A 27,269-nucleotide genomic window follows, 5' to 3' on the forward strand; every position below is an offset into this window, starting at 1 on the left:
ACCACAAGTGGATTATTTTGGAGGGGGAAAATGTGATTGGTGCAAATGTAGTGGGAACCATGCTATGCTGTTGAATCGATCAATCAATTTGGATCACACATCGATTTATCTGTAAATGGGAATGGAGCCCAAGACACTCTGTTAGTTACAACATAGGTAGCCAATGGACTTTGGCTTATCAATCTAAACATTTTCCATATTTTCTGATTTTGGAAGCTAAAAAGGGTTAGTACTTGGATGGGGAGCCACCAAGGAACAGTTCAGATCTCCAAGCAGGGGCATGAGAAAATTCCTGGAAAGCTACTGCCACTCAGATTTGACAATACAGGATGGTCCGAGTCAGTATAAAATAACTTCCTGTGTTCCTAAAATTGTCAAATGCCCCAGAGATTAAACATTATTTTAAAATTCCAGTAAAAGCAAGGTTTTAGCAACCATACAACTTTTTCACCATTTCTTTACAGTTATATGCACTGTCAAAACAAGAAATTAGTTTACCGTTGTTTATTTCAAAGTCAGCAAAAGCAAGTTCTGAACCCTTGTTGGTTATAAGCAACTCCCCATTGAGTGTAAATATTATTGATTTGTCATCTAGATTGATCATACAGCCCACTACATCTCCTGGTTGCCAATTTCGTCCAAAGAATCCATTCCCCTGGTGCCAACGCTGACCCTGAAAAATAAATATGTCCAACAGAAGACATTCAATTAAAATTTAAAAGACAACCAATAAAGAAGCTATTTTTCTCAAATTAGTAACAAAATTAGTATTAATTTTGTATTAAGTAACAAGAACCCAAAACAGATAGGTCAAAAAGTGCTGCTTTAGACCACTTTGGGGGCATGGCGTGCAGATAATATATGGCCCCAGTATGGCTGGAAGCCACTCCAAAGCCATCCAGAAAAGGAATGGTGAAAAGCTGCTTCTTGCTAGAGGCCTGTTGAGGACCATGGCAGCTCTGCCTTTGGGACCATGGCATCCAGTCACCGTGGTCCCAGGACAATTGGGGGCTGACTGTAGCTGGAGCAGCCAGAGACTACTCCAAACTGCCGGTCTGTTTCACCCCCAAGTGAAACACTCTTCAGGAGGATCTACCAAACTACTGTGATGTATAAGCATGTCTGTAAATGTGAGTTACTCATTTGATGTACAGGTTAAGTACCTCTTATCCAAAAATCTAAAATCCTAATCTACAAGACTTTCTCTGCCTTTGGGCAGCATGCCAACCATCTGCTTCTGCCTTTTGAGGTGGTGGTATGGCTCCTGCTTTTTCTAAGGCAGAAGTGGGCAGCTGGCAGCCTCCTTGGAGAACTCCTGCATTGTATTCTTTTCCAGTAAGGCTGAAGAGAGACATGAGGGTGGAGAGAAATGCAGCTGGAAAGAGAGATCTGTGAAATGGCAGGAACCCAAGTGTAGTGCTTGGTGTGAATCCATGCCTCCTCCCATTTCACAGTTCCACAGGCAACATGCCACGGCGGTCTGAGCACTGGACTATGACTCTAGAGATCAGAGTTCAAATTCCCACTTGGTCATGGAAACCCAATGGTGATGTGAAAAAGTCATACTCTCTCAGCCTCAGAGGATGGCAATGGCACAAAGAAATTTGCCAATATAACCTTGTGATAGGATCACTGTGAGTCAGAAATGACTTGAAGGTACCCAAAAACACACAACAGTACTGTACAGGAGATCTCCACTGAGTCCACCAGCTGCCCACTCTTGCTTATTTGGTCACAAGGCAGAAGCAAGAGGCTGTACTCCAAAATCCATTAAAAAAACAACAACAAGAATCCAAAATCTGAAGCACTTCTTTTCCCAGGCATTTCAGATAAGAGATTCTCAGCTTGTTCCTCCAAAAAAAGAGTGATAAGGATGGAGGTTAAGCCTGTGAGGGGGAAATCACTAAATTCATGCCACACAATTCACTTAATATTCAATTAGGGCTCACATGGTTATAAGTAAAAAGGAATGGTTTACAGATGGAAAACAAAAATTAACATACAGAGGATATGATCTAGTGAAAAAGAAACCCTTTCTACAAGCCAAATTACACTAACTATTAACACAGAGTCATTTAAAGAGTACCAGACTTAGTTTTCTTTCTTTCTTTCTTTCTTTCTTTCTTTCTTTCTTTCTTTCTTTTCTTTCTCTCTCTCTGGCTAACTGCAACACTCAGTTGAGAAATTCCAACAGTTAATGTGATTATGTGACCTCTTTCTCTCTCACTTCCTAATTCTATCAAAGAAGATGAGTTCCTCTCTTGACAGACAGCTCCTCAGGCCCAGCTGCCAAACCTGAGAAATCACTTTATTAATCCTCCATCTATATTTCCCAGGGCAGCTTTTCAAAAGTGTTGTCTAGCAAAGCAACAGAGACATCTCTGTATTGCTTTGTTTAGAGAATTCTTTTAAGAGCTTCTCTTAGGATACTAGAGCTGGATATAAAATTCCCATCGCACTGTGGAGGACTTATTTTACTCCCAGAATTATCCTGAGAAAATTCTTTAAAACAGTGAAGTCCTAGCAAAGCAAAGGAGACAATCACTATATATGTTCAAAACAATAGTCTGCTAAACTTCAAATCACGAAGTGACCCCATCCACCCATTCTCAAGGAGAATCAGAAATGAATGAGAACTTGGGCACTGTGCTTATGTTCACAATAAAAACATAAACATAAACTTGATTTTGTTTTCTTCCAAAGGTTTGAAAATTTTAGATTTGAAACCTGGAAAATAACATTTTAAATTCTAATATATAAAAGTGTTATTTTAAAAGAATTTTTAAAAAAGCAAATGAAACAAACAAAAAAAAGATTCTTAGAAATTAAGCATGGTATATACACTATAGTGTGCTCACAAACTGTGTAAAACACCATCAGTCATTTTCTCATTACAGATTCACTGTCTCTGCCTCTAACAAGTGCTGCCAAGAGGGAATTCTTCACACTCATTTTCAAAGCACAAATGACTACAGATAAAATTCTTTAATTATTCATTTAATATATGATATGATAGCCCAGGAATGTTTGCTTTCTAAAAATTTAAGAGTAGTACAGCAAATTTACTTTGATATAAAACACCAAGAACCAGCCTACCTGCCATTTTAGTACATCTACCTCTATTTTACCACTCCTTAAACTAGTGGTTCCCAACCTGTGCTCTGAGGAGCCCTTAGGGCTCCACATGCACTTTCCAGGTGCTCTGCTTCCGCTCCAGGAAAATGAAAAAAAAATTGAATGAAATTAAACAATAAGAAACAAAAAGCAACACTAGTCCTAAACACCATTAACTCATAAGACATAGTATAGGCCTCTTAGGGCCTCTGCCATAGAAACTGATTCTTAAAAGGTCTCTGTGTGTGAGTCAAAAAGGTGCCTGCAGCTATACACATTTAATGTAACAAAGACAAGTCATTTTTTTACAGTAGTTGTTTTGCCAGACTTAGATTTTTGTACTACTTAATTTTAATGAAATGTACTAACTTTGCTGCCTTCAAAGACAAATGCTTGGTCATCAGCTCCTAGTTCTATATCAGGTCGACAACCAGGCCTTGCCCACCCAACACGCATGTCTCCTCCTGTAACAGCTTCAAATTCAAAATACCATTTCCCAGACTTCACTGAATATGACCGCTCCACTCTGAAGAAACGTATCTTATCAATGCTAACTTTTTCCACCGTTTGGTCAGCTGAAAAACAAAAGAAAGTATAGTAGCCATCACTGAATTTTTCAGGAGTTTGTGGATTTAGATTAAAACAACAACAACAACAAAAACAACAAATCTGAAACAGCAAAGAGTAACCCTTTATTTATTTTCTTCAGTGATATCCACACATTGCAGCAGGTGCTTAAGGAGCCCTGGTGGCACAGTAGTTAAATGCCGGTACTGCAGCCACAAGGTTGTGAGTTTTTTCCCAGGGCTCCAAGGCTGACTCAGACTTTCATCCTTTCATAGGTTGGTAAAATGAGTACCAAGCTTGTTAGGGCCAACTGGTTTACATATTGTAAACCTCTTAGAGAGTGCTGAGTTCACTGATAAGTGGTACAGAAACGTAATGCTATTGCTTTAATGGCATTGCTCTGATATGTCACAGTGATGTGGGGATATTTCAGAGCATCTATAGTCAATCAATATCTCACCTTTCTCTCAGGGTAGGGCATGTAGGCATGTAGTTATTATTTGACGTAAGATTAACTGAATATCCGAGCAATTATAGGCGCGTTACAGACGCGCCAAAACGGCGTAGTAGGGTTGACTCGGTGTGTATTAGGGTTGAGAAGGGGTGTCCCTTCCGGACGCCCCTAACTCTAATACGGACCGAGTCCGTACAAAATGGCACCTTCATCTTGACATAGCGCCGCCATCTTGACGTAGCGGATGTGTTTTGTCAGCACGTCGCACGTCACATACAACATCGCGAGTGCGCCATTGGCGCCTCGCGACATCATAATTGCACTGCAAAGAGAAGCGCCATTTTGGTGCTTCTTATTTGCAGCGCGGAGGAGCCATGCAGTTTGGACACTGGGGCTCCTCCGCGCTGCAAATGACAGCAGCGGCAGACCACCCATTTTGGGCGGTCTGTAATGCACCATAGAATCATAGAATCATAGAGTTGGAAGAGACCATAAGGGCCATCCAGTCCAACCCACTGCCATGCAGGAACTCTAAATCAAAGCATCTCCGACAGATGGCCATCCAGCCTCTGTTTAAAGACCTCCAAAGAAGGAGACCCCACCATGTTCCGAGGAAGTATGTTCCACTGTCGAACAGTCCTTACTGTCAGGAAGTTCTTCCTAATGTTGAGGTGGAATCTCTTTTCCTGCAGTTTGCATCCATTGTTCCAGGTCCTATTCTCTGGAGCAGCAGAAAACAAATTTTCTCCCTCCTCAATAGGACACTCCTTCAAATATTTATATTGGGCAAACTGGGCAATCCTATCACTTTTCAACATCTCTTCTCCAGGGTGAACATCCCCATCTACCTAGGTCTCTCCTCATAAGGCATGGTTTCCAGACCCTTCACCATTTTGGTCCCCCCTCCTCTGGACATGCTCCAGCTTGTCAACATTCTTTCTGGACTCTAGTGCCCAGAACTGAACACAGTATTTCAGGTGAGGCCTGACCAAAGCAGAATAGAGTGGCACTATTACTATTACAAGGGTCACATTATCCCTTGACTTGCCTCATCAGAAGTAGGAGCTAGCCTATCAATTGGTAGAAAATATTGTTAAATTGATGTATTGCAACTGAAAATGTTAATAATGCAATAGTAACACATACCTAATTCTTGATCTGGTGGCTCAACGTTATATCCATAACCAGCAAAAGTACGAACAGCTTCACGAAGGCTATCTCTGTTTGATTTCTTAGTACGTTCATCCAATAATGTATATGGCACCAATCGAGGATTTCGTTTGTTTTTGAGATCCTAAGATCCATAAAAGAAATAGTCACTTTTTACAGAGATATGAGAAAATATGTTACAGCAGACAAACCTGTATTGTTCCTTTTGTGAAGTTTATGTGAAGATACCCTAACAATAAATAAAGAGCTAGTTAATGCAAGCACAAATACTATCTTAAGCAAGCAAATTCCTAAGTCCTATGGAGCACAACTTTTGCAAAAAGCTGCATTATTAATTAAGCTGCAGATTTTTCTGACTTTTTAAGATAAATTCACAGCCATTGCAAAGCCATTTCAAGATACTGAGGTCTTTGTGTGGCCAATATTATAGTCATACAATAGCATGCTGTTTCAGCAAAAAGCTATCACAAGCTTTCCAGCTGAACAAAGCAATCATCAAGAAGGACAAGCTTTTCACAAATTAAATGTATCACCAAGTAGTACCACTTCAAATGAATATGGCTTTCACTTCCCAAACCACTGGAATATTAACATCATCTCTTTTTCTATAAAAAATAAACATACCTGATGAATGCCATAGGTCCATCCTTGTTTTATTCTGTCTTTTGCCCAGACATTATGTGCATTCTCTGCAAGTTTATCAACCAATACTTCTTGCGAAGGTAACAGTTTTACTTCAGAGAGATCTAAAGGGGCCGGTTTATAGCCATTTGACATCATATAACTATAAATCAGTGAAAATAATAGAGCATTGGAAACTAAAGTCAATTTCCTTTAGTAGTAATATATAGATTTGTATTAGATACAAAGCTGTTGAAGTTTTCCAAGTATATGTCATTATTTAACAGAATTGCAACTCAAAAGGATAACAAGGACAGTCCAAGTTATTGAACAATCTCCAGAAAAATAGTTCCATGAAACAACTGATATATGGGGGGGAAAACAATTTAAAATCTGTTAATATTTTAACAAAACAAATCACAGTTTCTGAATTCCTCAACTTTCTTGCAGATTCATTTAAACGTATTAGTATGTAACATGATAATTATGGCTCCTAGCACAATCTACCACATCCAGCTTACTCACCAAAATGTGCATGCATATGTATGTATAAATAATCTTCTGTATCTATCCTGCCCATTCATATGATTAAGTGTGCTCAATACGCAACTGAAGTCTAGCATAGAGAAGAGGGAAGTTCTGCTAGTTCATGTCAAAGAACAACCACTATGACAGAAATTTATAGACATGGTGAAGTACATTTTTCTCTCTGTGCTGGCATATAGTTAAATTCCTATATTATGGAGAATGAGAATTAGACATTTATGGACACATTTAAGTGTGCACAAGGACAGAGAGAAGTAAGAACTGGTATGTTTTCTACAGATGCCCATTACTTCACATCCCACTTTCTCTAGCAATGTGGAACTCCACTGTCAAAACAGACTGTCAGTATGGACTGATACTCTCAATTTGATGTACTACAGCAAGATATATGTCAAACACATACAATGAGGACTGAAAAAAGAAAGTTGAATAAGGTCTGGAGGGGGGGGGGGGGGAAGCCAGCTATTTGAAAGACTTCTTGCAAAAAGATTTTCAGCACATTCTTATATGGAACATAATAAAATCATGGAATTCCATTAAAAAATAGTCTATCTATATTTATCATTAACCCAGAGCATTAAGCATCAGAGAAAGAGGAAAAAAATCAGCTAATTTGAAATGTGATGCCAGAAAAGGGTTTTCAGTTATATTAAAAAAAAAAAAGGGGGGGGGGAGGGGTCCTAGAGCAAATCATGCCCAAACTCTCTTAAGAAGCCAAAATGATTAAACTGAGGCTTTTCTACTTTGGACGTATCATGAGACAGCATGACTCATTAGCAAAGATTATAATGTTAGGTAAAGTGTACAATAGTCAGAAAAGAGAAAAGCTAAATTACAGGTGGTCGGAGTGTATTAAAGAGAGAGTTTGCAATGAGAGCATTACCCCTCTATATAAGAATTTTGTCATCCCATTAAATTTTCCTACAACCTTCAAATTTATAGTTTGGTAGAGATTGAGACATTTGCTACAACAGTTTATATGTGGCTATCCAATTCTATATCCATCTAGTAACAAAAAATCAGTACTATGCACAGAAAGGAAGATGAACTGTATTGTGAGAATCAGCTACCATAAATTAATATCATTGGCTCCACATCAGTGTCTACAGACGACCTCTACAATTCAATATCAATTGAGTAAAGACAGGCACCCCTTCATGATTCTATACTGCAAATGAAACAGCAAGTCAGAAAAAATATGAAATCAATATATGACAATTAAAATTACAAAAGAGCTTACTTTTTTGGAAGCTTTATTTTTTTAAGGTCTTCCTCTGCTCCCGGGTTTGTATGTACAATATGACATCCAAGAGCCAAAAGGGTTCTATAAAAGTAAAGAGTTGTAAAATACAATAGCATACAACATCCACTGTGAATTAAAGAAAAACTGTAGTGTAGTGAGGTTCAGAAAAGTGTATTTATTTTACCTCATATCATTTTAATTTTACCCTTTTATCTGAGGCCCCATTCCCACTGGGTTATAAAGCAAATCAAGAATTGGATTATAGGGACATTGTTCCCATTTGAATTCATGTTTAATCCTAATTATAGGGAAATCGTTCCCATTTGAATTTGCATCCGATCCTAAAAAACTGAATCAGCGGTGGATAACCCGGGTTATCCTGACACCACTTTTCCAGTGGTTCTTTTGCAAGGGACCGTGTCTGATCCGTTGCAAATTAATGGGAATGACAAGGGTGTCTGAATTGGTATTTCAGGAGAGGAGGGCCAATGTTAAAGGGGCTGGTCTGGGGGTGTCACCTGCTTTGTTCTCTTTCCTGGCATTCCTGGTGCCATTTTCCCATTCGCATAGCCTTTCCTCGGTGGTGCGGGAAGCGATTGCGTGTGTAGCAGGTCCATAGCTAGGCTGGGGCAACCAGGGCACCATGAGGCCCCCAGACAAAGGGGGCCCCAAAGAGAGGAAGACAGAGAGACTTAGGCTGTATCTACACTGGAGAAATCACTCTGGCACCGCTTTCACTCTTTCCTGGCTCCAAGCTATGGAATTCTGGGAGTTGGGCCCACAACAAACTCCAACTCCCAGAAAGCCATAGCCTTGAGCCAGGATGCATAAAAGCAGTGCCAAACCGGGTGATTTCTCCAGTGTAGATACAGCCTCAGTCTCTCTCTCACTCTCTCTCTGGCGTGCATGCATCTGTGTGCTCCCTGCCTGCCCCTCCTGGCAGTTGGAGTGTGTTGTGGGACTGGGCATGCGCGCACAGACACACACGGAAAGACCTTTGGATCTGAATTGGATCCCCTCTCATTCTTCCTCTTCCTTCTCCTCCTCCTCCCTTTTTCCCCCTTCTCTTCTTCTTCCTCCTCCACCTCTTCCACTCTGGGCCTGACAACATACTCCAGCTCCCAGAATTCCATAGTTTAAAATTAGCAGTGGTGAAACCCATTCTAAAGAAACCTTCCCTTGATCCCCTGGACAAAAATAACTATCGGCCAGTATCACTTCTTCCCTATTTGAAAAAGGTGATCGAGAGGGCGGTTGCCAACCAGCTCCAAGCAGTCTTGGATGACACCGATTGTCTTGATCCATTTTAAACTGGCTTCAGGTCGGTATATGGAGTTGAGACTGCCCTGGTCACCTTGGTCAATGATCTCCGTCTGTGTATCGACAGGAAAAGTATAGCCCTGTTGGTGCTCTTGGACCTCTCAGCGGCCTTCAGTACCATAGACCATGGTATCTTTCTGGAGCACCTGAGGGAATTAAGAATCAGAGGCATTGCTCTGCAGTGGTTCTGATCCTCTCTCTCGGGCAGGTTCCAGATGGTGTCGCTTGGCAAGTTGTTCAGCTAAGTGGGAGCTCAAATTGGGCGTCCCTCATGGCAAGATACTGTTGCCAATGCTATTCAACATTTACATGAAGCTGCTGGGCAAGATCATCCGGAGACATGGGGCGGGGTGTTATCAGTATGCTGATGACACCCACATTTATTTCTCTATGTCTCAGACTGTTTCAGTGACCAAGGAGGGTATCTCTCCTCTGAATGACTGCCTGGGGTCGGTAACGGATTGGATGAGGGAAAATAAACTTAAGCTGTATCCAAACAAAAAAGAAGTACTCGTGATAGGTAACCCCAATCCAGGTTTGGAGATAAGTCTGTCAGTCCTAGATGGGGTCACACTTCTCCTGAAGGACTGTGCCGCAGCTTAGGCATGCTTCTGGATTCATCGCTTCAACTGTCTTCTCAGATTGATGCCCCAGCCAGGAGTGTCTGTTATCAGCTTCGGCTGATATGTCAGTTGCGTCCCTACCTGGAGCAGTGGGACCTAGAAATGGTTGTACACGCTCTAGTAACCTCTCGTCTTGATTTCTGCAGTGCGCTCTACATGGGGCAACCCCTGTGCCACGTCCGGAAGCTTCAATTGATACAAAACATGGCAGTCAAACTGGTCACCAGAAAATCCAGGTTTGACTGAATTACACCTATTCTAAAGTCACTACATTGGCTGCCTATTAGCTTCCGGGCACAGTATAAGGTGTTGGTTATCACCTATAAAGCCCTACATGGCTTGGGTCCAGTCTACTTGAAGGAATGCCTCCTCCCATATAATCCTTCCCGTACACTCTGTTCCTCCGGGAAAATTTTGTTGTTGTTGTGTTGTTGTTGTTACAACCAAGAAAGACCAGACTGGCGGTAGGACTCAGGACATTAGGGCGCCAAAAGTATTTTCTGCCCCAGGACCCCTAAAGGCCTAGCTACAGGCCTGGTGTGTAGCTGAATATTTTTTTTAAAAAAATTAAGCTTTCGATTGCCTAGGTGGTCTGTCAGGTTTCCGAACATAGCTACTTGCTACATTGAGCTGAAAACGTGGTAAGCATATTCCCCCCCCCCTCCCCGGCATTACTGTCCCCTGCTGCAGACATCGAGTGTGAGAAGACCCATTGAACACCATTTTTAAACTAATTTTTTTCCTTGGTGATTGAGTGCCTAAGTGGCTTTGCATTCATTTGATTTTCTGTAGTTGGAGGCAGGCTTGGTGCATGGAAATAATTTAGCCTAAGCGATTGATTGACTGGCTGCTCAACCCAAAAAACCCCCCCAAGAAAAACAGGTTTTAAGATGCAATGGGAATGGGGAACAAAAATAGCCCGCGTCAAAATGCACCGAAGAAATAGGTGTCACGGTGATGTCTGATTGTCTAAGCGCTTGAGCGACTGTTCAAAGTAAAAAAACAACAACAACGGAAAAACCGGTTCCACAAATGCAATGGAAATGGGGAGCAAAATAAATCCACGTCAAAATACACTGGAGAAATATAAATGGGAATGAAACATGAGCTAAGAAAAACTGAGTCCGTATGCTCCCGTTGATAATGGGAATGATAACCGTGATTCGAATACAATTTGAATACTCGATCCGAAGTGGACTCGCAGCAAGATAAGTCGGTGTATATGCCCAGTGGAAAAGAGGCCCGAGATTCACAGAACAGATGCAAGCAGGAACATGGTGGCATGAGGATGGCCTGATGTAGGCAAAGGGATAGTGTAGTACTAACTGAAGAAAGAAGCAGGTAGCATGAGCTTTCATAAACTTAAGTATAATTACTCAGAGGTAAGACCCATTCATATGGTTACCTACTTACTTCGGTTTTAGGCAACATACTTAATTCTATAGTTTTTTGTTGTTTTTTCCAGGCTATGTGGCCATGTTCTAGAAGAGTTTCTTCCTGACGTATTTCCAGCATAGCCCGAAAAACCCACAAAAAACTATGGATGCCAGCCATGAAAGCCTTCAACTTCACATACTTCTTTCTGCCTTTTTTCTCCAATGATCATTGTTAAAACAAAACTTGCCACCTTATTTCCATAGCCACAAGTTTTACATTTCTATTGCTGTTCTCACACATGGCCTGCTTACATAGGGCTGTCCCTGTGCATCTGAGGAAGTACACTTAAGTCTCTATGAAAGCTCATGCTACCAGCTTCTTTCTTTCAGTTAGTCTCAAAGGTGCTACATGATCCCTTTTCATACTGATTTTCCTGACTAACACAGCTATGTCTTTGAATGCATAGATATGATAGTCTTACTTATAAATTTATTGTTTATTTACTTGTTTGATTATTAACAATACAATCATATGCATATCTACTCAAAAATATACCCTACTAGATTTTAAGTTATTCACTCCCAAATAAGCACATTTAGGATTGCAACTTTAACATTTTGTTTATATCTATACAATGTATTTAAATGTTTGTTTGTTTATTTATTTATTTATATCCCACCCTTCTCCCAAAGATGGGACTCAAGGCAGCTTTGGGATGTTCATAATCTAAGGGGTTTTTAGAACAAAAAATCTATATTTCAGTCAGTTACATGAATCAACACCATGTAAGTTCATCTTTGCTTGCGTCATTATATTCTGGCTTCAGTAATTAATGCTTGTTTCTGAGGTCATATACTGGCTGATAGATTTACTTTCTGCTTTCACTAAAATATTAATATGTAAATTAAAAATGGAGTGTTGCTATAACATAGTAAACATCTCTCTTTTAATTTGCATTTTATTAATATTTCAGGACTTCTCTTTTCTGAGATAATTGGAATTGGACCTTCTAACTCAAGTCAGAACTCAGTCCCTAGCTGCTGAGACAACACAAGAAAAAAAAAATACTAGAACACCTCCTTTAGAGCAGTGCATCTTAAGATATCTGATGGGGGGTGTGTAGCAACGTTTCCCCCCAATATGTCATGGATCAGCACCATATTTGGCTACAACTGTTTTCCTTTCTTTCCTAGAAGTTCTCCTGCAACTGGCAGCAGAATGCCCAGGGACCAGAACTAGCCCATAGATCCCCAATTTGAGCAGCTCTGTTTAAAAAACAAAAACAACATTGGGGTGCTATAACAAAAGATAGAAAGATAGAAAGCTTAACTTTGTCATTACCCTTGTGTTATAAGTTAAATATAATATATTTTATATTTCTGCCAAGAATTAAAAGGTGCTTTGTCCTTGCAGGCATGTGAGTAGTGAAATCATCTCTCATGGCAGAGTCCTAAAGATATTTTACTCTTCTTCCTGTTACTCACGTGCCTCCAGGGGCACAGCATCATTCTTTGATGCAGTATTTAGATCTAGGGCTAGAATCCTATACTCATTTTTTTAGAAGTAAGCCTAATTGAACTTAATGGGATTTACTTCTCAGTAGATATATAAAAAACAGAAGACTAATTGAGTTGGATCAAAATCTTAAATTCTGTTCACACTGTGTCCATAAGTTGCCTATGGGAAATGTACTAGCATGACTGAAGTGCAACTGTACTGTCTATTTCACATTTCCAAGCAAATGATGGATAGAGGAATTATGCTTCTGATATTGGAATAGGTACATAGCCATCCAGACTAGTAGCCTCATCCTTAATTAATATATCTAACCCCCCCCCCCCTCTTTAAAGATATCCAAACTGGCAGCAAAAAATCCCGCATGTGCAGTAAATTCCACAGTTTAATTATGAACTGTGTGAAGAAGCATTTCAATTTATCTGTCCTCAGTCTCTCACCATTCAGCTCCAATCCATGACTTTCAACTCTAGTATTATAAAAAAGGCAGAAAAATATCATGTATATTTTTTCAGCTATCATGCATCATTTACATATACAAGCTTTTCTCTGAGCCCTGGTGGTGCAGTGGTTAAATGCCTGTACTGCAGCCATTCACTCGAAACCACAAGGTTGCGAGTTCAAGACCAGAAAAAGGGCCCAAGCTCGACTCAGGCTTGCATCCTTCCGTGGTCGCTAAAATGAGTACCCAGACTGTTGGGGGCAAATTAGCTTACTTGCTAATTAGCTTACTTGCTGTTCACCGCTATGATCTTTGGAATAGCGGTATATAAATAAAACAAATTATTATTATTAATATTATTATTAAATGTATATATGACATAAGTAAAGGTAAAGGTAGTCCCTTGACATGAATGTCTAGTCGTACCTGACTGTAGGAGGCAGTGCTCATCTCCGCTACTAAGCTGAAGAGCCAGCGTTGTCTGAGGACTGCTCTGGTGGCCATGTGGCCAGCATGTCTATACCAAATACTGTTACCTTCCCACCATAGTGGTACCTATTGGTCTACTTGCATTTACATGCTTTTGAACTGCTGGGTTGGCAGAATTTGGGACTAGTGACGGGAGCTCACCTCATTATGCACACTCTGAGTTCTAACTGCCAAACTTCTGATCGTCAGAACTGACATCTTAACCACTAAGCCACCATATCCTACCTTTTCTGAAACAATGGATTGATACAAATTTAACAATGCTTAGAGTAATCCTATTGAACTTGATGAGGCAAGTAATTTTTACGTCCCATTGATTTCACAGCATCTACTGTACACATGACTAAGTCTGGATCTATCCCAGTAAAAAAATCACTACTTAAAATGCACTGTTGTAGAATTAAATCAAGTAAGGCAGTATTTTCTTTTAATTATTTCTTTTTATAACTCACTTCAAAGTTTCTGTTGACATTTGCAGGTTATAGTTCTTCTCTGTTTCAGGTAGCTTTGAAAATTCCACCAGACAAGGGTGTTGTCTTTTATTATCATCTCGTATCTATAAGGCAGTTTATAAAACAGACTTTCAGTAATTTTAGACATTTTTTTCATCCAAATAAAAATAGGCTTCTTTGTTCCACAGATAAAATTTGAGAGCACAGCCAACCACCATATAAGTGGACTCTTTTTCAGAAAAATATACTGATAAGTAGCACTACACAAACTATAACAAATGAAATATAGAAGATCCATGAAATAAGTAATACTTATTTCTCCCAGAAACCTCAGATATATGCTGAGTTCAGAACCTACAGGTATTGAATATAGCTGTGACTGGTTGGAGCAATTGTAACATCTCCAACTATCAAGTGCCACTAGTTTCTGTCCCCTTGCTGGGACTATTGTAACTAAGTATCTAAAATGTCATAATTATGTAACCTATATCTGGCTTCTCACAGATATAGTAACCCATAATACTGCAAAAGTACATCATAGTTGTAGACTGAGATCATAATAACAGGCAGATTTTGATTCAACATTATGTAAACCAACTTAAAGCAGCTTACTGAGTGCTGTTAGACAGGTGAAAACCTTTTGACAAATATGGGAGCCAACCAACTGTTCTAGGATCCATCTTTTAAGCATCAATAGGGATATAAATGTGGTAGTGTGCAGAGGTTATCATTTTTTTTAAAACTGCGAGTTCTGATCTTTCTTTTTCTGTCCACATCTGCATCATTAAGAGACTTCAGGGCTTACTCCAATTTGGAAGTTTCATATTTTACAATTCCTTCACTGAGAGGCTGGTACTGTATTGTGATTACTAAATTTTAAGGTGGAAGCTGATTGTTTAATACAATGTATGACACGCTGCAATATGCTTGCTTTTTAACGTGTAGACTACTTATATTGGCCAGCAGCAATTTCCTCACATTTTGGAACATGCCTTATCTGCATGTACCTTAAGTCTTCTCTTAAAGTGAAGAGATTTTGATTCCCAAATGTAGCGTTAACATTTCCCATGTATCACCACTGCAAGGCATAGATTGCCATATTCTAGAAGGGGAAAACACCAGGTTTTCTAGCTGTTCACATTATATTTTCTGGCTATGGCACTCTGTTGCTCTTTACTCAAAAATTATGATTTTAATATATCTGAAAGCTGATTTTTAAAATTATCTCAAGTTCTCACAAGTCTTGTGTTCCCATACATTAAAAATGTACCTTGCCATAGGTCCAACCAAGTTCTATTTTATTCATTCCCCAAAGTTCATGAATATTTTCTGCAAGCTTGTCTCTTATCTTCTCAAGATGGAGAGGCAAAATAATCTATGAAGAAATTTTTATAAGACATTACAGCATGATAAAAAAAATTCTTAGTAAAAGGTTGGTTTTTTAATTAATGAGGAGATCATGGTTTATAAAATACACATTAAAAGAGCAATGTACGATTAAGTAAAGGTGCCCTGATGCACTGAATATTCAATCAAATATGTGTTACATATTGGTATTTTATTTTAAACATACCTGGCTGGTGTCAATTGGACATGGAATAAAATTAGATTGGGAGACAAATTGCGTTGTACCAAGCAAATCTCTAATTCCATTAGAATCTCTTTTATATTCTTTCACTGGCTCCAATTTCATCTTCTCTTTTGGAAGCAAGGCTTCATAGCAAGGCACATAACCAGTAGGAGGTAGAAACTTGAACTCTCCATGGCGCCCACCCATTAAGAAACGCACTCTATCCAAATGAAAATGGGGGGGGGGATGTAATAATATTTAGGGACAGTAATATTAATACAGTAAACAGATCATACATCACAGCTGATAACAGAAAATGTTTTTTGGGATGTTTTAACCCAGCAGCTGCAGCATTCCATGACAAAAAGTAGTATCAAACATTATAAATGATTGACAATGGAAGTCACACATTTTACTGGGACACAGAATTGCAGAGGCTGAAAGGACAGACAAGACAATGATTTCCTGGAGCTACACAGAGAGCTTAACATGCAGTTTTTTGTTAAATTTTGTAAAATCTAATGTTTGTACTTGTGAATTCAAGTTTTTAGACTGAATGCTCAAGAGGAAAAAAAAAACAAGAGATCAAAGTTCAAATAACTTGGCTATTTTTTTCAAACTCTATATGGAATAATGAAAACTGTTATATATTGATGTAGTAAACCACAATGTATTAACAAAGCATGGGGTGTTCTTGGCAAGATTTGTTCAGAATGGGATTTGCCTTTCCCTCCCTCTGAGGCTGAGTGAGTGTGACTTGCTCAAAGTCATTCAGGAGGTTTCCATGGCTGAGCAGGGATTCACACCCTGGTCTCCAGAGTTATAGTCTGATGCTCAAACCACTACTCCACACTGCCTCTCTGTCCATAAGCCTCCTGAGATGCAATTCTCCCATCAAACAAGTCCACAGTTTAGTGCTAACCAAGCTGATGTCTGTGCCACTGATTTTTGGGAGGAGCATCAAGTATGCATTGAAAATGACTTAACTTTGGCTGAAATTTTGCTTTTACTAAAATAATATATTAAGTGAAAAGTGGCCATTGTTTGGTATAAAAAGAGAGGATGACAGGAATAATTTTTAAATAAGCAATTAAAGAATGTAGTCAAGCCTGAAAATGGCATAAAGTTAACACAACTGAATCTCAGAGGTCTTCTTTCTGTTTCTTTTGTGCATCTGAGCAGTAACACAGAGGCCATACCAATTCATCACTGTTTTTTAAATCCTTTTATGTGAGAAGAGAGTTTGACCTCTTGTTGATGCTGCCAAGAAAGATCTCCATTAGTGCCAGATATGGTGCTATGTGTAGACACTTCACCAATCATAAATGAAAGAGACCTAAATCATTTCATAGAGGTCATGAAATGTGCATTAAATAATCATTCATTCAGTGCCAATGTGGGAAGAACTCTATCTAAAGACAAGAGGTGTCAAAGGTTCTATAGTTTATTGTCCATTATCTATGACAGGTTTTCAATGTAACATTTTCTCTTCATGACTGATAGCTACAAACTACTTCAGAAGTCATATGGCATGAACAGGTTTTGTGTGTTCAGTGCAATTGCTTGGTAAAGCATATTAAACACTTAACTGGAAAGAGGACTCTTACTTACTTGACACCTGCTGAAAAGCTCACTACAGGAAAAAAAAGTCCATCAATGTTAAAATTCTCAAACATTCCTTGCACAGGCTGTCCATTAATACGAAAAGAAATGCTGGGTGCACCCAAATCCAAACAGCAGCTGACAACATCTTCAGATGCTAGCAAATGTTGATTGACAGATGCAACAGCTCTGGGTATTCGGCCTAATAAGCAGACAGTCAGGTAAAGAAAACATTTGTTGATCAGTTCACTTAGAACGTAAAGAGAAGAAACTGTGTATGGGAAGAACAGTAAATACTCAAAGAACAGTCTTTCTTTCAAATGCTTTTGGTTCAAAGGTCAAAAACTGATATACATTTGGAGATGTTTAAAGATATAATGTGGTCTGTATTTTACAGTAAGCTAAGCAAATTGTCACATCTTGGATTAATATGTAGGTTGAAACATGTCCTTTATATTATGCATTTATCTGAATTTTGTGATGCAGTTCTTGGGCTATAAAAGGCGTATTTCAAGAAGAAATGCACACACATTTTAGGGAAAAATAAATTCACCTTGAATGTGATATTTTTGTATACGTGTGTGCATTTTAAAATTAAAATTGAAGGAATTGCAGTCTACCCTATTATTCTATTAATACCCTATTATTATCTCTTCCATTTGAATTCCTGCCATAGGGAAGAAAATAGTAACTGGTATATAAACTGAATCTCATATTTTACCTAATATAGGAAAAGTAGTACTGACATTGGGGCAAAACAGACCACCCCTGACAAAGCCGGGTTGGGGCTTCAGCAACCACATACCACAGCCCCAGCCTCCCCTGCTGTGGTGGGAAGCTGGCTTTAAGGTGCTATGGCAATGTGCAGCATATAAATGCCGCACTGCCGGAGCGTCCAGAAGCTGGTCCCCATGTAAATGGCCGGGCGACTTGAAGCTAGCTTCTGGGCATCTTTGGAGCATGCATAGTTTGCACGCTATGCCCCCAAACCAGCTGGAAGTTGGCTCTTTAATGCCAGTCTGTTCTGGCCCATTGTTTCAGTAATAAACACCCACACGCTCACAAACAACATTCCCATTCACGCATAAAATTCAAACCTTTAATATGGCAACACTTCATTTTGTATTCTCTATATGCCATCATGTCCTCAATTCCTTTTTTTTTTTAAAAACCCACCTTAACTGATGATGTGTATCAAATATGTATTCGTCTTACAAAAATATTACTAATTATAACCATAGTAAAAAAACTCTCTGTGAACTAGACTGTACAAAAAGAAAACTCATCTGCATTCCTATTATTCAGTTTCATACACTTTTGAAAGGTTCAATTTTCCATTTGATTTAACACAACAAAGGTGTTTTGCTACACAGCTCCCATGAATTTAAATTGGGTATATAGGAAGATTCAGTTCTATGGATTGTAACCAAAATTCTTGAAGGGAAAATAAATAAATAAATAAATAAATAAATAAAACCAATAGCATGACACATTTTAAAGGCTCCAGAGAGAGCATATCCATTTAATGAATTGGATTTTGGAGAGATACCCAACTTGTTTTCAAGCCCAACTGTACTATGAGAAGCCTCCTGTGTCAGTATATGTTTGCCCCAGGCTGAAAGCCACAATGGAAGCAGCAGCAGTGCACACTGGAAAGAGTAATGGGGCACACACCTGTGGTGCGCATGCACTACTGAGCCGTCGCACTGCCGTGGGCACGAACCTCATTACAGTCGAGCATGCAAGGAATTTCTCTTACCCAGGGGGCTCCGGAATGGATCTTCCACGTAACGGAAGGGACCACTGTAGTTTGTTTATGATGCATGCATGGCAACAAAGACATTTTGGAGGAGATTGTCAGTATATTTTTGCCCCAGGCTGTGTAAAATATCTCAGGTGCATGGAATGGGTTAAAGAGGAAATGCTGATTCAGAGGAGCATGGAGATGAATCATAGCAGGTCAAAACTGCACTGTGGCTACATGAGAGGAAGCTGATGAAACACTAGCAGGGGGTTGGATCAGAATCCTAGCTGTATTTGCATATATAATGATGAATGCTCAGTACACAGTGTGGTGGTGTGGATGTCAGTTGATGGCAGAGCATTATGCTGGTTTGTGTAAATATTGCTGTATCATGATTGTAAATATTTGCTGCAACTAAGATTAAAAGCCTCTTTGGAAGAACCTCAGCAGTTGTGAACTACTTCCAGATTCAGTGGTGTTTGTCTTCCTGGCTGGCAGTCTTCTGTGTGTGGACACAGTTGTACCTCAGCGCTAACACAATTTTTTTTAAAACATAGGGAAGACACTCACTTGGTTTATTTCAAAATAAAGATTGTGGCTAATTTAAGTGGTGCAGTGTAAATATTAGCAGCAGTAGGATGTTAGGCCGCTCTTGAAAAAACCCTCCCTTGATCCCCTGGACATGAAAAATTATAGGCCTGTTTCTCATCTACCATTTTTGAACAAGGTGATCGAGAGGGCAGTTGCTCTTCAGCTCCAAATGGTCTTGGACGAAGCCGATTTTCTTGATCCATTTCAAATGAGCTTCAGGATCGGGTACGGGGTGGAGACTGCCATGGTCGCTCTAACTGATGACTTTCATCTAGGCATTGACAGAGGGAGTGTGACCCTGTTGGTGCTGCTAGACCTCTCAGCGGCATTCGATACAATAGACCATGACATCCTCCTGGAATGCCCGAGAGAGTTAGGAATTGGAGGCACTGCGTTGCAGTGGTTCTGTTCCTTCCTCTCGGGCAGGTTCCAGAGGATGCTGATGCTCAGGGACAGTTGCTCTTCAAAAACAGAGCTTAATTGTGGTGTCCCTCAAGGCACCATCCTGTCCCCAATGCTATTTAACATTTATATGAAGCTGCTGGGAGAAATCATCCGTGGAGATGGGGCTGGGTGTTATCAGTATGCTGATGACACCCAAATATATTTCTCCATGTCCCAGTCATCAACGACAAGGACAGATGGCATCTCTCCCCTCAACCAGTATCTTCAGGCAGTAATGGATTGGATGAGGGAAAACAAGCTCAAATTGAATCCAGACAAAACGGAGGTACTTACAATAGAGCCCCCCCAAACCAGGTATTGGGCTGCAACCTCCAGTCCTAGAGGGGTTCACACTCTCCTTGAAGGACTGTGTTCACAGTCTGGGGGTGCTACTTGACCTGTTGCTTCAGATGAGGAATCAGGTGAATGCGATGGTCAAGAGCGCCTGTTATCAGCTTCAGCTGATACGCCAGCTGCGACCTTTCCTGGAACGGGGATGACCTCGAAACAGTAGTACATGTGCTGGCAACCTGAAGACATGATTTTTGCAATGCACTCTACATGGGGCTACCCTTGTGCCTTGTCCGGAAACTCCAGTTGGTACAGCATATGGTAGCCAGGTTGGTCACAGGAACAGCAAGGAGTGACCATATAACACCAACATTGAAGTCACTCCACTGGCTGCCTATTAGTTTCCAGGCACAGTACAAGGTGTTGGTTATCACCTTTAAAGCACTACATGGCTTCGGCCCAACCTATCTAAGAGATTGCCTGCTTCCATACAATCCGCCCCGTACACTCAGGTCCTCTGGGAGGAATTTACTACAGCCCTTAAAGACCAGATTCATGGCAACCTCCCAGAGGACATTTTCTGCTGCTGCTACCAATTTATGGAATGGCCTGCTGGATGAGATCTGTCAAATTACCAATCTAGGGAGCTTCAAAAAAAGTCATTAAGACAGATCTCTTCCAGCAGGCCTTCTCGAAATAAAATACTCAGCCATCTATCGAACTCTGCCCATGGTTATTATTTGGATTAATTGGATTTTAGCATGTTAGTTTTAATCTTATATCATTTAATCTTGTTTTGAGAGGAGTACTATGTATATATGGATGTATTTTAGCTTGCTGTATGCCGCTATGATTGCCTGGCAAAAAGTGGGATAGAAATAAAAATTTTATTATTATTTTTATTTTGTACTGGAAGGCAATGAGGCCCCTCTGCTCATCCCTGACCTCATAGTTGTGTGTGTGTTTACATGTCTTCAAGTCACTTGTTGAATTATCATGACCTCACTGATTACATAAGGTTTTCATAGGCAAGGTATATACAGAGGTGGTTCACATTACATTTGTCTTAAATATAGCCTAAAGTACTAAATATTATTTGGTCATGCCACGTTCCAAGTAGTAATCAGGCATGCCCCTGCTTTGCTTCCAAGACCAGATGGGATTTGGTGCCTTCAGGGTCTTTGGTCCCCTGATATAATACTTTGAGAACTTAATTTTCATCCACAAATATTTGTGTAGCAAAAGGGGTGGTTCTGAATAGGCAAAAGCATTCTCTGAAAAACAACTATACTTTGGGAATGTTAACTTTGTTTGTTTTTATTCCATTTTAAGCCAATTCTTACCAGACCACAGATGAAGTCCATCAAAACCATACGAGTATAAATCATCACCAACTCCATTGCCTCCCCATCCTTCTCCACCTCCAGGATAAGGAGCATAGCCTGATGTTGAGGCCCAGCCAACTCGGAGATGTGTAGGTTCTGCCGTTAAAAAGGGGTCTACTTGATCAATTATTAGTTCAAAATACCATTTCTTATATTGCGCTGAGCCTTCAGCAATTCCCAGAAATATGTTTGGCCTCATACTAAAAGGGACAGACAAGAAATAATGTATAAAATGGCCTGTATTACTACATGCACCACTACATGCATACCTAATTCCATATTTATTTACTTACTACATTAAAGCCATAGTAATTTTAAAAAATGCTTAATATAATAAAGCAGGTTAATAGTAGACAAATCATATTCCAAAATAATGGTATGGAGCTACCCAATAGCCAAGAGAACACAGAACAGTAAAATGAACGCTTCTGGACAGATTGGGTTTTTTAGCATATGCTAGGAAGGAGCTTTTATTTGCACTGGGTAGCCTGGGTTTCAAGGGAATACACAGTTGCCTAGTTTTGTTTGCTTCCTGGTTTGTTTGTTTGAATCAATAATGCATTTACACTGCAGCCTTGGGGTAATTTTGTAGGTATGATACTTTTAAACAATGATATGACTTTGAAAAATATGGTGTACTGTTGGTACTACTTTCCATTTTTTGTTACAGACATATCCCATAAAATTTAAAAAAATACATAAAACACAATCTATGCAATTGATATATACATGGTACCTTGTCACATCATTCACCAGTCGTGTTTGCAAGAGCAGATCTCTTCGTGGAAGAAGATTATCACAGATTAAGTTCTGATTAGCACGCACTGCTACTCCATTACACAGACAGAGAGAACATAGTACATCAAGAACCTGGGAGACATTAGAAACTGATCTTAGAAGCATTCATTACAAGACACAACCCTGTTCTTTTTGTTTAATTAAGCCAAGTTATAAATCAGGTGCAAGAAATGAAAATATAAATAACTTTTGCAGAATTCTCCACTCTGTACCTCTCTTCCTTGACTATAGTTAAGTAAAAGTACCCATAGCTTATCTAGAACTGCTTATCTGTAACTGTGGTTCTTCCAGTGTTATTTGTGCCCTAACACAAATGGGTATTACATTTGTGCAGAGCCACCAACAGGATGGTCCAGAGCTGCGTTCCTGGCAAGAACTCCACCATATTCCCTTCATACATCCTCTGTCACATCAGTGCATCTTCTCTCCTCCATTCCTTAATCCAGTGAGACAAAAACAGAGGACTTGAGAAGAGGAGAGATAAGCCGATTGTGAAAGGGCACAGATGACCACTCAAAGAACCACAGTTATCTGTTCTTCATTGTGGTCTCCGTGCCTCAAATGGATAACTAGCAAGCTCACCAATGGAGGCAAGTCAGATCACTGTAAGATGGAACAGAGCACACCCCAACCAAATGAAGCATCCACCAAAGTTCTAGTGCCCAAATGATAGTGAAAGATAAATTTAGATAGGTAAGACAACATGGCAGCCTTGCCAAGTTCTGGTAATAAGACATCCTGCAACAAAGCAGCCGAGGTAGCCAGAGTCCTTACTGAGTGTCCCCTAACAGTTTCAGGCAGAGGCTTTTTAGCCAAAGAGTATGCTGCCAAATAACATTGACCACCCACTTGGAAAAACACGGCAGAGGAACTGGTAAGCCTTTAATTAGGCCACCATAGCAGAGAAACAGGTGATTTACAGATCAGTATAGCTCCTTGTAGCCAGAATTCCAAAGTCCTGTGAATATCTAGAGAATGAAGGACTATGTCCTATAGCATGGTAGGAAACAGGTAAAATAATGGCTTTACAAACTTTCTTATCTTTAATGATTTTCTTTTTCTTCCTTTTGGTAGGCTACACTGAGGTTATGGATGAACAGATCACATTGAAGGGTCATTGGTGCTGGTGCTGAGATAGCATAGGAGTCCCCTTCTATGACAATAGAAGCAGCAGTCAGGACCAAAGACACTGAGGCCTCCTCCATCAAAACTGAGGCAGACAGGTCCATAGCAAAGTAGGCAATATCCTCAAATCCACCAAAAAGTTGTCATTTGTGTAGACTTTTTGGATGCCATCTTGTGAGTCCTTGAAAGAAGAATGAAGCTGTGAACAGTGGTTTATTAATGGAGCTTTGTCTGTGACTTGGAATCATAGGATCATAGAGTTGGAAGAGACCACAAGGACCATCCAACTCCATGCCAGGCAGATATATATGTATTCAAAGCACTTCTGACAGATGGTCATCCAGTCTCTGTTTAAAAACCTCCAAAGGAGAATCCACCACACTCTAAGGAAGCATATTCCACTGTCAAACAGGTTTTACTATCAGGAAGTTATTCCTAATGTTATGTCCCTAGTCTTTTCTCCTGTAGTCTGAAATAATAATAATAATAATAATAATAATAATAATAATAATAATAATGTTTATTTATAGACCGTTTTTCCAAAAGAGATCAAAGCGGGTTACAACAAGGGTATAAAACATTATACAATTTAGACAACAGTATATAAACATCATAAAAACATTCCAGAATTAAAAACACAATAAAACCACAGAACTAAAAACCATAGCTGAAAAACAGAACTAGCTGGAAAGCAGCATTGCTTTGTGTCCTAGTTTCTGGAGCAGCAAAAAACAGGGTTGCTCCTTCTTTGAAAAATTGCTTCCAATAATGCAGTTTTAGATGGGAAAACCTGTTTTTCAAGTCCTGAGAATAAAGCTTTAAAAAAAATGATATTCTTTAAAATGAATTTGAGGTCTTTAGCTACTGGTGTCAACGAACCTCCTAACTACTATAAAAGAAAAGGGAGATTCACTCCAGGGAAGGATAACCGATTCCTGAAGTTAGCTCCCAGTTTGTCATCAGTGGTCAGCAACGAATTAAAACTACTACAGGATGTGCTCATACTGGAAAATAATTACTTCTGAGGACTTTGATTTAGCATGAATATAGAAACAAATCTGTACTTAGTATTCACTCTTGTCTTTGTTGTTTGTAAAGAAACTAGTTCTCATCATTATGCATTTACTTCCTTTCTCAATACAATAACCAGATGATAATATAAAGACTCATTCACACTGATGATCGTTTTTTCCTGGAGATTAATGACATATCTTGAACTTCCCAAACATACCTTATGGTTGCGCCCATGCTTATCCAATAATGAGATGATAGATTTGATGTGTCCTTCTTCTATCAAATTTAAAGCTTCTGGGCTTTCAATCAAGATGCAGTGTAACACTTCTAAAATACCTGTATGAAAGCCACAGGAAAAGAGAGCATTCTGACATTTAAGAAACAGAATAGACTGTACCTCATTCAAAAAACTGAAAAAAATAACATCACAAGGGAAAAAAGTCATAACTAATTCATTAGTATCTGTGCCTTATAAAGAATGAAGTTGTTTTTTAAAGACTTTGGGGTGCCAGGAGAAAATTTTCTCACTTTAAGTCTGGAGTTTCAAAATGTATCCTCTGTGTGTGTGTGTGTGTGTGTGTGTGTATTCCTTCAAGTTGCCTGTTGATTTATGGTGACCCCATAAATTTGATAGGGTTTTCTTAGGTAAGGAATACTCAGAGGAGGTTTTCCCACTTCCTTCCTCTGAAATATAGCTTACAGCATCTGGTATTTGTTGGTATCCCATCCACATACTAAAAAGTACTTCCAAGATCAGATGGAATCTGTTGCTTTTAGGTTATTTAGGCATTACTAGGCATAAAATAGAGGTAAAATGTAAGTATATCCATCTTGCAGTACCTCTATCCAAGGCCAGCAAAGTCACCATGCTCTCCCTATTAAGTTACTACATTAGTAATGAAATGTACACATCTTCAGTTTTCCAAATAAAAATAAAGCAGCCACCAGCAATGCACATTTTCTGATCATTATTGATTTTAGTTTGATATATCATCAATCAGTTGTGTTCGAATAAGAGACACTGTAGAAAAGCTAAGTTTTTATTCATAAAATCCGTATCTCATAAAATGGGTCCTTTTAGTGCTTCTGAGAGAGTCCATAATAAAGACGTGGAGAAACTTGTGATTTAATATTTAATTAAGTATGCAATCTAAACATTTACTGACTCATTTTTTCTATGTAGTATTTTCATTAAAAACACAAATATGTGATACAGTGTGCACTAATCATACACAGGCACACCATACATGGCTTTCAGCATACACTGAAAGCCACATGCCAGAAGAGGCAATGGCACATGCGCCACAGGCACAAGCCCCATTGTTTTCAATGGGGTTCCACCATACACGGTATTTCCTTTCTGTGGGGGGGAAGGTCCACAACAGATCCCCCCACGTAAGGGAAGGGTACACTCTGTAATCAAAGCCCACATCCTTTAATGTAAGAGTGTGTAAAGTGTGGTCCCTGAATTGTGTGCAAACCCCCAGGTCTTTTCTGTTGCGTCTGGGCCTCCAGGGCATCAAAATCTTTTTTGGGGAAAAAAAGATTTCATTTTTTTTACTGCAGATTTCCTTTAAAAGCCCTCAGGAAGGTAATGTCACCACATTTTGCACCTCCTGAGTGGTTTTTGTTTAGAGCAGGAAGTGAACCGTAAGTCACTTTGTGTTCTGAAAAAGACCTTTCCTAGGACTAAAATTATCAAAGAGGGAGAGACTAAAAAGGCGTCAAAAATCCTCCATGCTCCCTAACTATATTGGGAGGCATGGGTGTGTGTGTTTTTTTAATGCAGGTGGTAAAGCCCTTCAAAGATTTCTAGAGATCTAATGTAGCCACTAACCTCTGACCATCCCTGCCTTAATGTAATATAGTTTCGTGGCATGATACTGTTAAGAAATGATCAGAATAATGCATTGAGAAAACTCAGATAGATAGCTTTCCCTAGAAATGAAAACTGGACACTGCCAAAGAAAGACATTAAATCATCTTATTAGCATACTCAGTTTCAAAGTGAAGCAGAAAGAAGAAGTCACATTTTCAGCCTTCTTTTGTAGCAGCAGACAACTTAATAGATGGGTCCCACTCATCAGCTACTCTATCCCATTCTTACTAACCTCATTCTTATTTGAAATGTGATTCTCCAAATCATCACTACACAGAATCTATGCAAATAGAGATACTGTTACTAGATTTGAAAACTATCTCAGAACAACATTTTAGAATTCTGACCAATGGAACTTGGCTTATAAATGTCTCAAACTAAGCATTTTCTAAATGCTGTTTGCCAATGACATATATTATTACATAGTTTCATGTTTCTTGTTAAGCCAAGAAAGAGATACAACTCAGGCCCAGGACAGACTGTCCCAAATGGGCAGCCTGCCAGAGGCCTATTTCCCTCCGGAGGGAAGTGCAGCCGCCAAACTGTGCAGCTTCACTCCGAAGTAAAAAGAACCCAGAAAAAACAGATTCTTTTTATGGCACCGGAGTGATGATGTGAGTGCACCACTGGTGCACTCACGATGTAAGCAACGTTCGGTGCTGTGTGGACGCTGCTCGGCGTTTACATCACAATGGCAGCACCCATGTACACAGGACACCACTACAGTGCTCCCTTGGGTTACGAAATTAATTCGTTCCGCGGCTAATTTCGTAACCCGAAAAACCTTCGTAACCCGAATTGCCATAGGCGCTAATGGAAAAAAAGCCGCGGCTCCGCCGCGGCTCCATTGAAAATAGCGCCGAGGTTTTTTCGTAACCCGAAAAAACCTTCGT

General features: G+C 39.6%; 1 protein-coding gene across 1 annotated transcript in view; it reads right to left on the reverse strand.

Moving 5' to 3' along the window:
• The window catches only part of RYR3 (ryanodine receptor 3), a 423,771-nt gene that overhangs the window by 268,353 nt on the left and 128,149 nt on the right, over positions 1 to 27,269 (reverse strand). Inside the window, 12 exon segments of the mRNA XM_042477733.1 lie at positions 499 to 673; positions 3,484 to 3,689; positions 5,282 to 5,429; positions 5,930 to 6,089; positions 7,713 to 7,796; positions 13,934 to 14,037; positions 15,204 to 15,308; positions 15,507 to 15,723; positions 17,115 to 17,307; positions 21,519 to 21,760; positions 22,297 to 22,430; positions 24,715 to 24,833. Of these exon segments, the coding sequence (XP_042333667.1) occupies positions 499 to 673; positions 3,484 to 3,689; positions 5,282 to 5,429; positions 5,930 to 6,089; positions 7,713 to 7,796; positions 13,934 to 14,037; positions 15,204 to 15,308; positions 15,507 to 15,723; positions 17,115 to 17,307; positions 21,519 to 21,760; positions 22,297 to 22,430; positions 24,715 to 24,833 (1,887 nt within the window).

Source organism: Sceloporus undulatus, chromosome 1 (assembly GCF_019175285.1).
Source record: "Sceloporus undulatus isolate JIND9_A2432 ecotype Alabama chromosome 1, SceUnd_v1.1, whole genome shotgun sequence".
NCBI lineage: Eukaryota > Metazoa > Chordata > Lepidosauria > Squamata > Phrynosomatidae > Sceloporus > Sceloporus undulatus.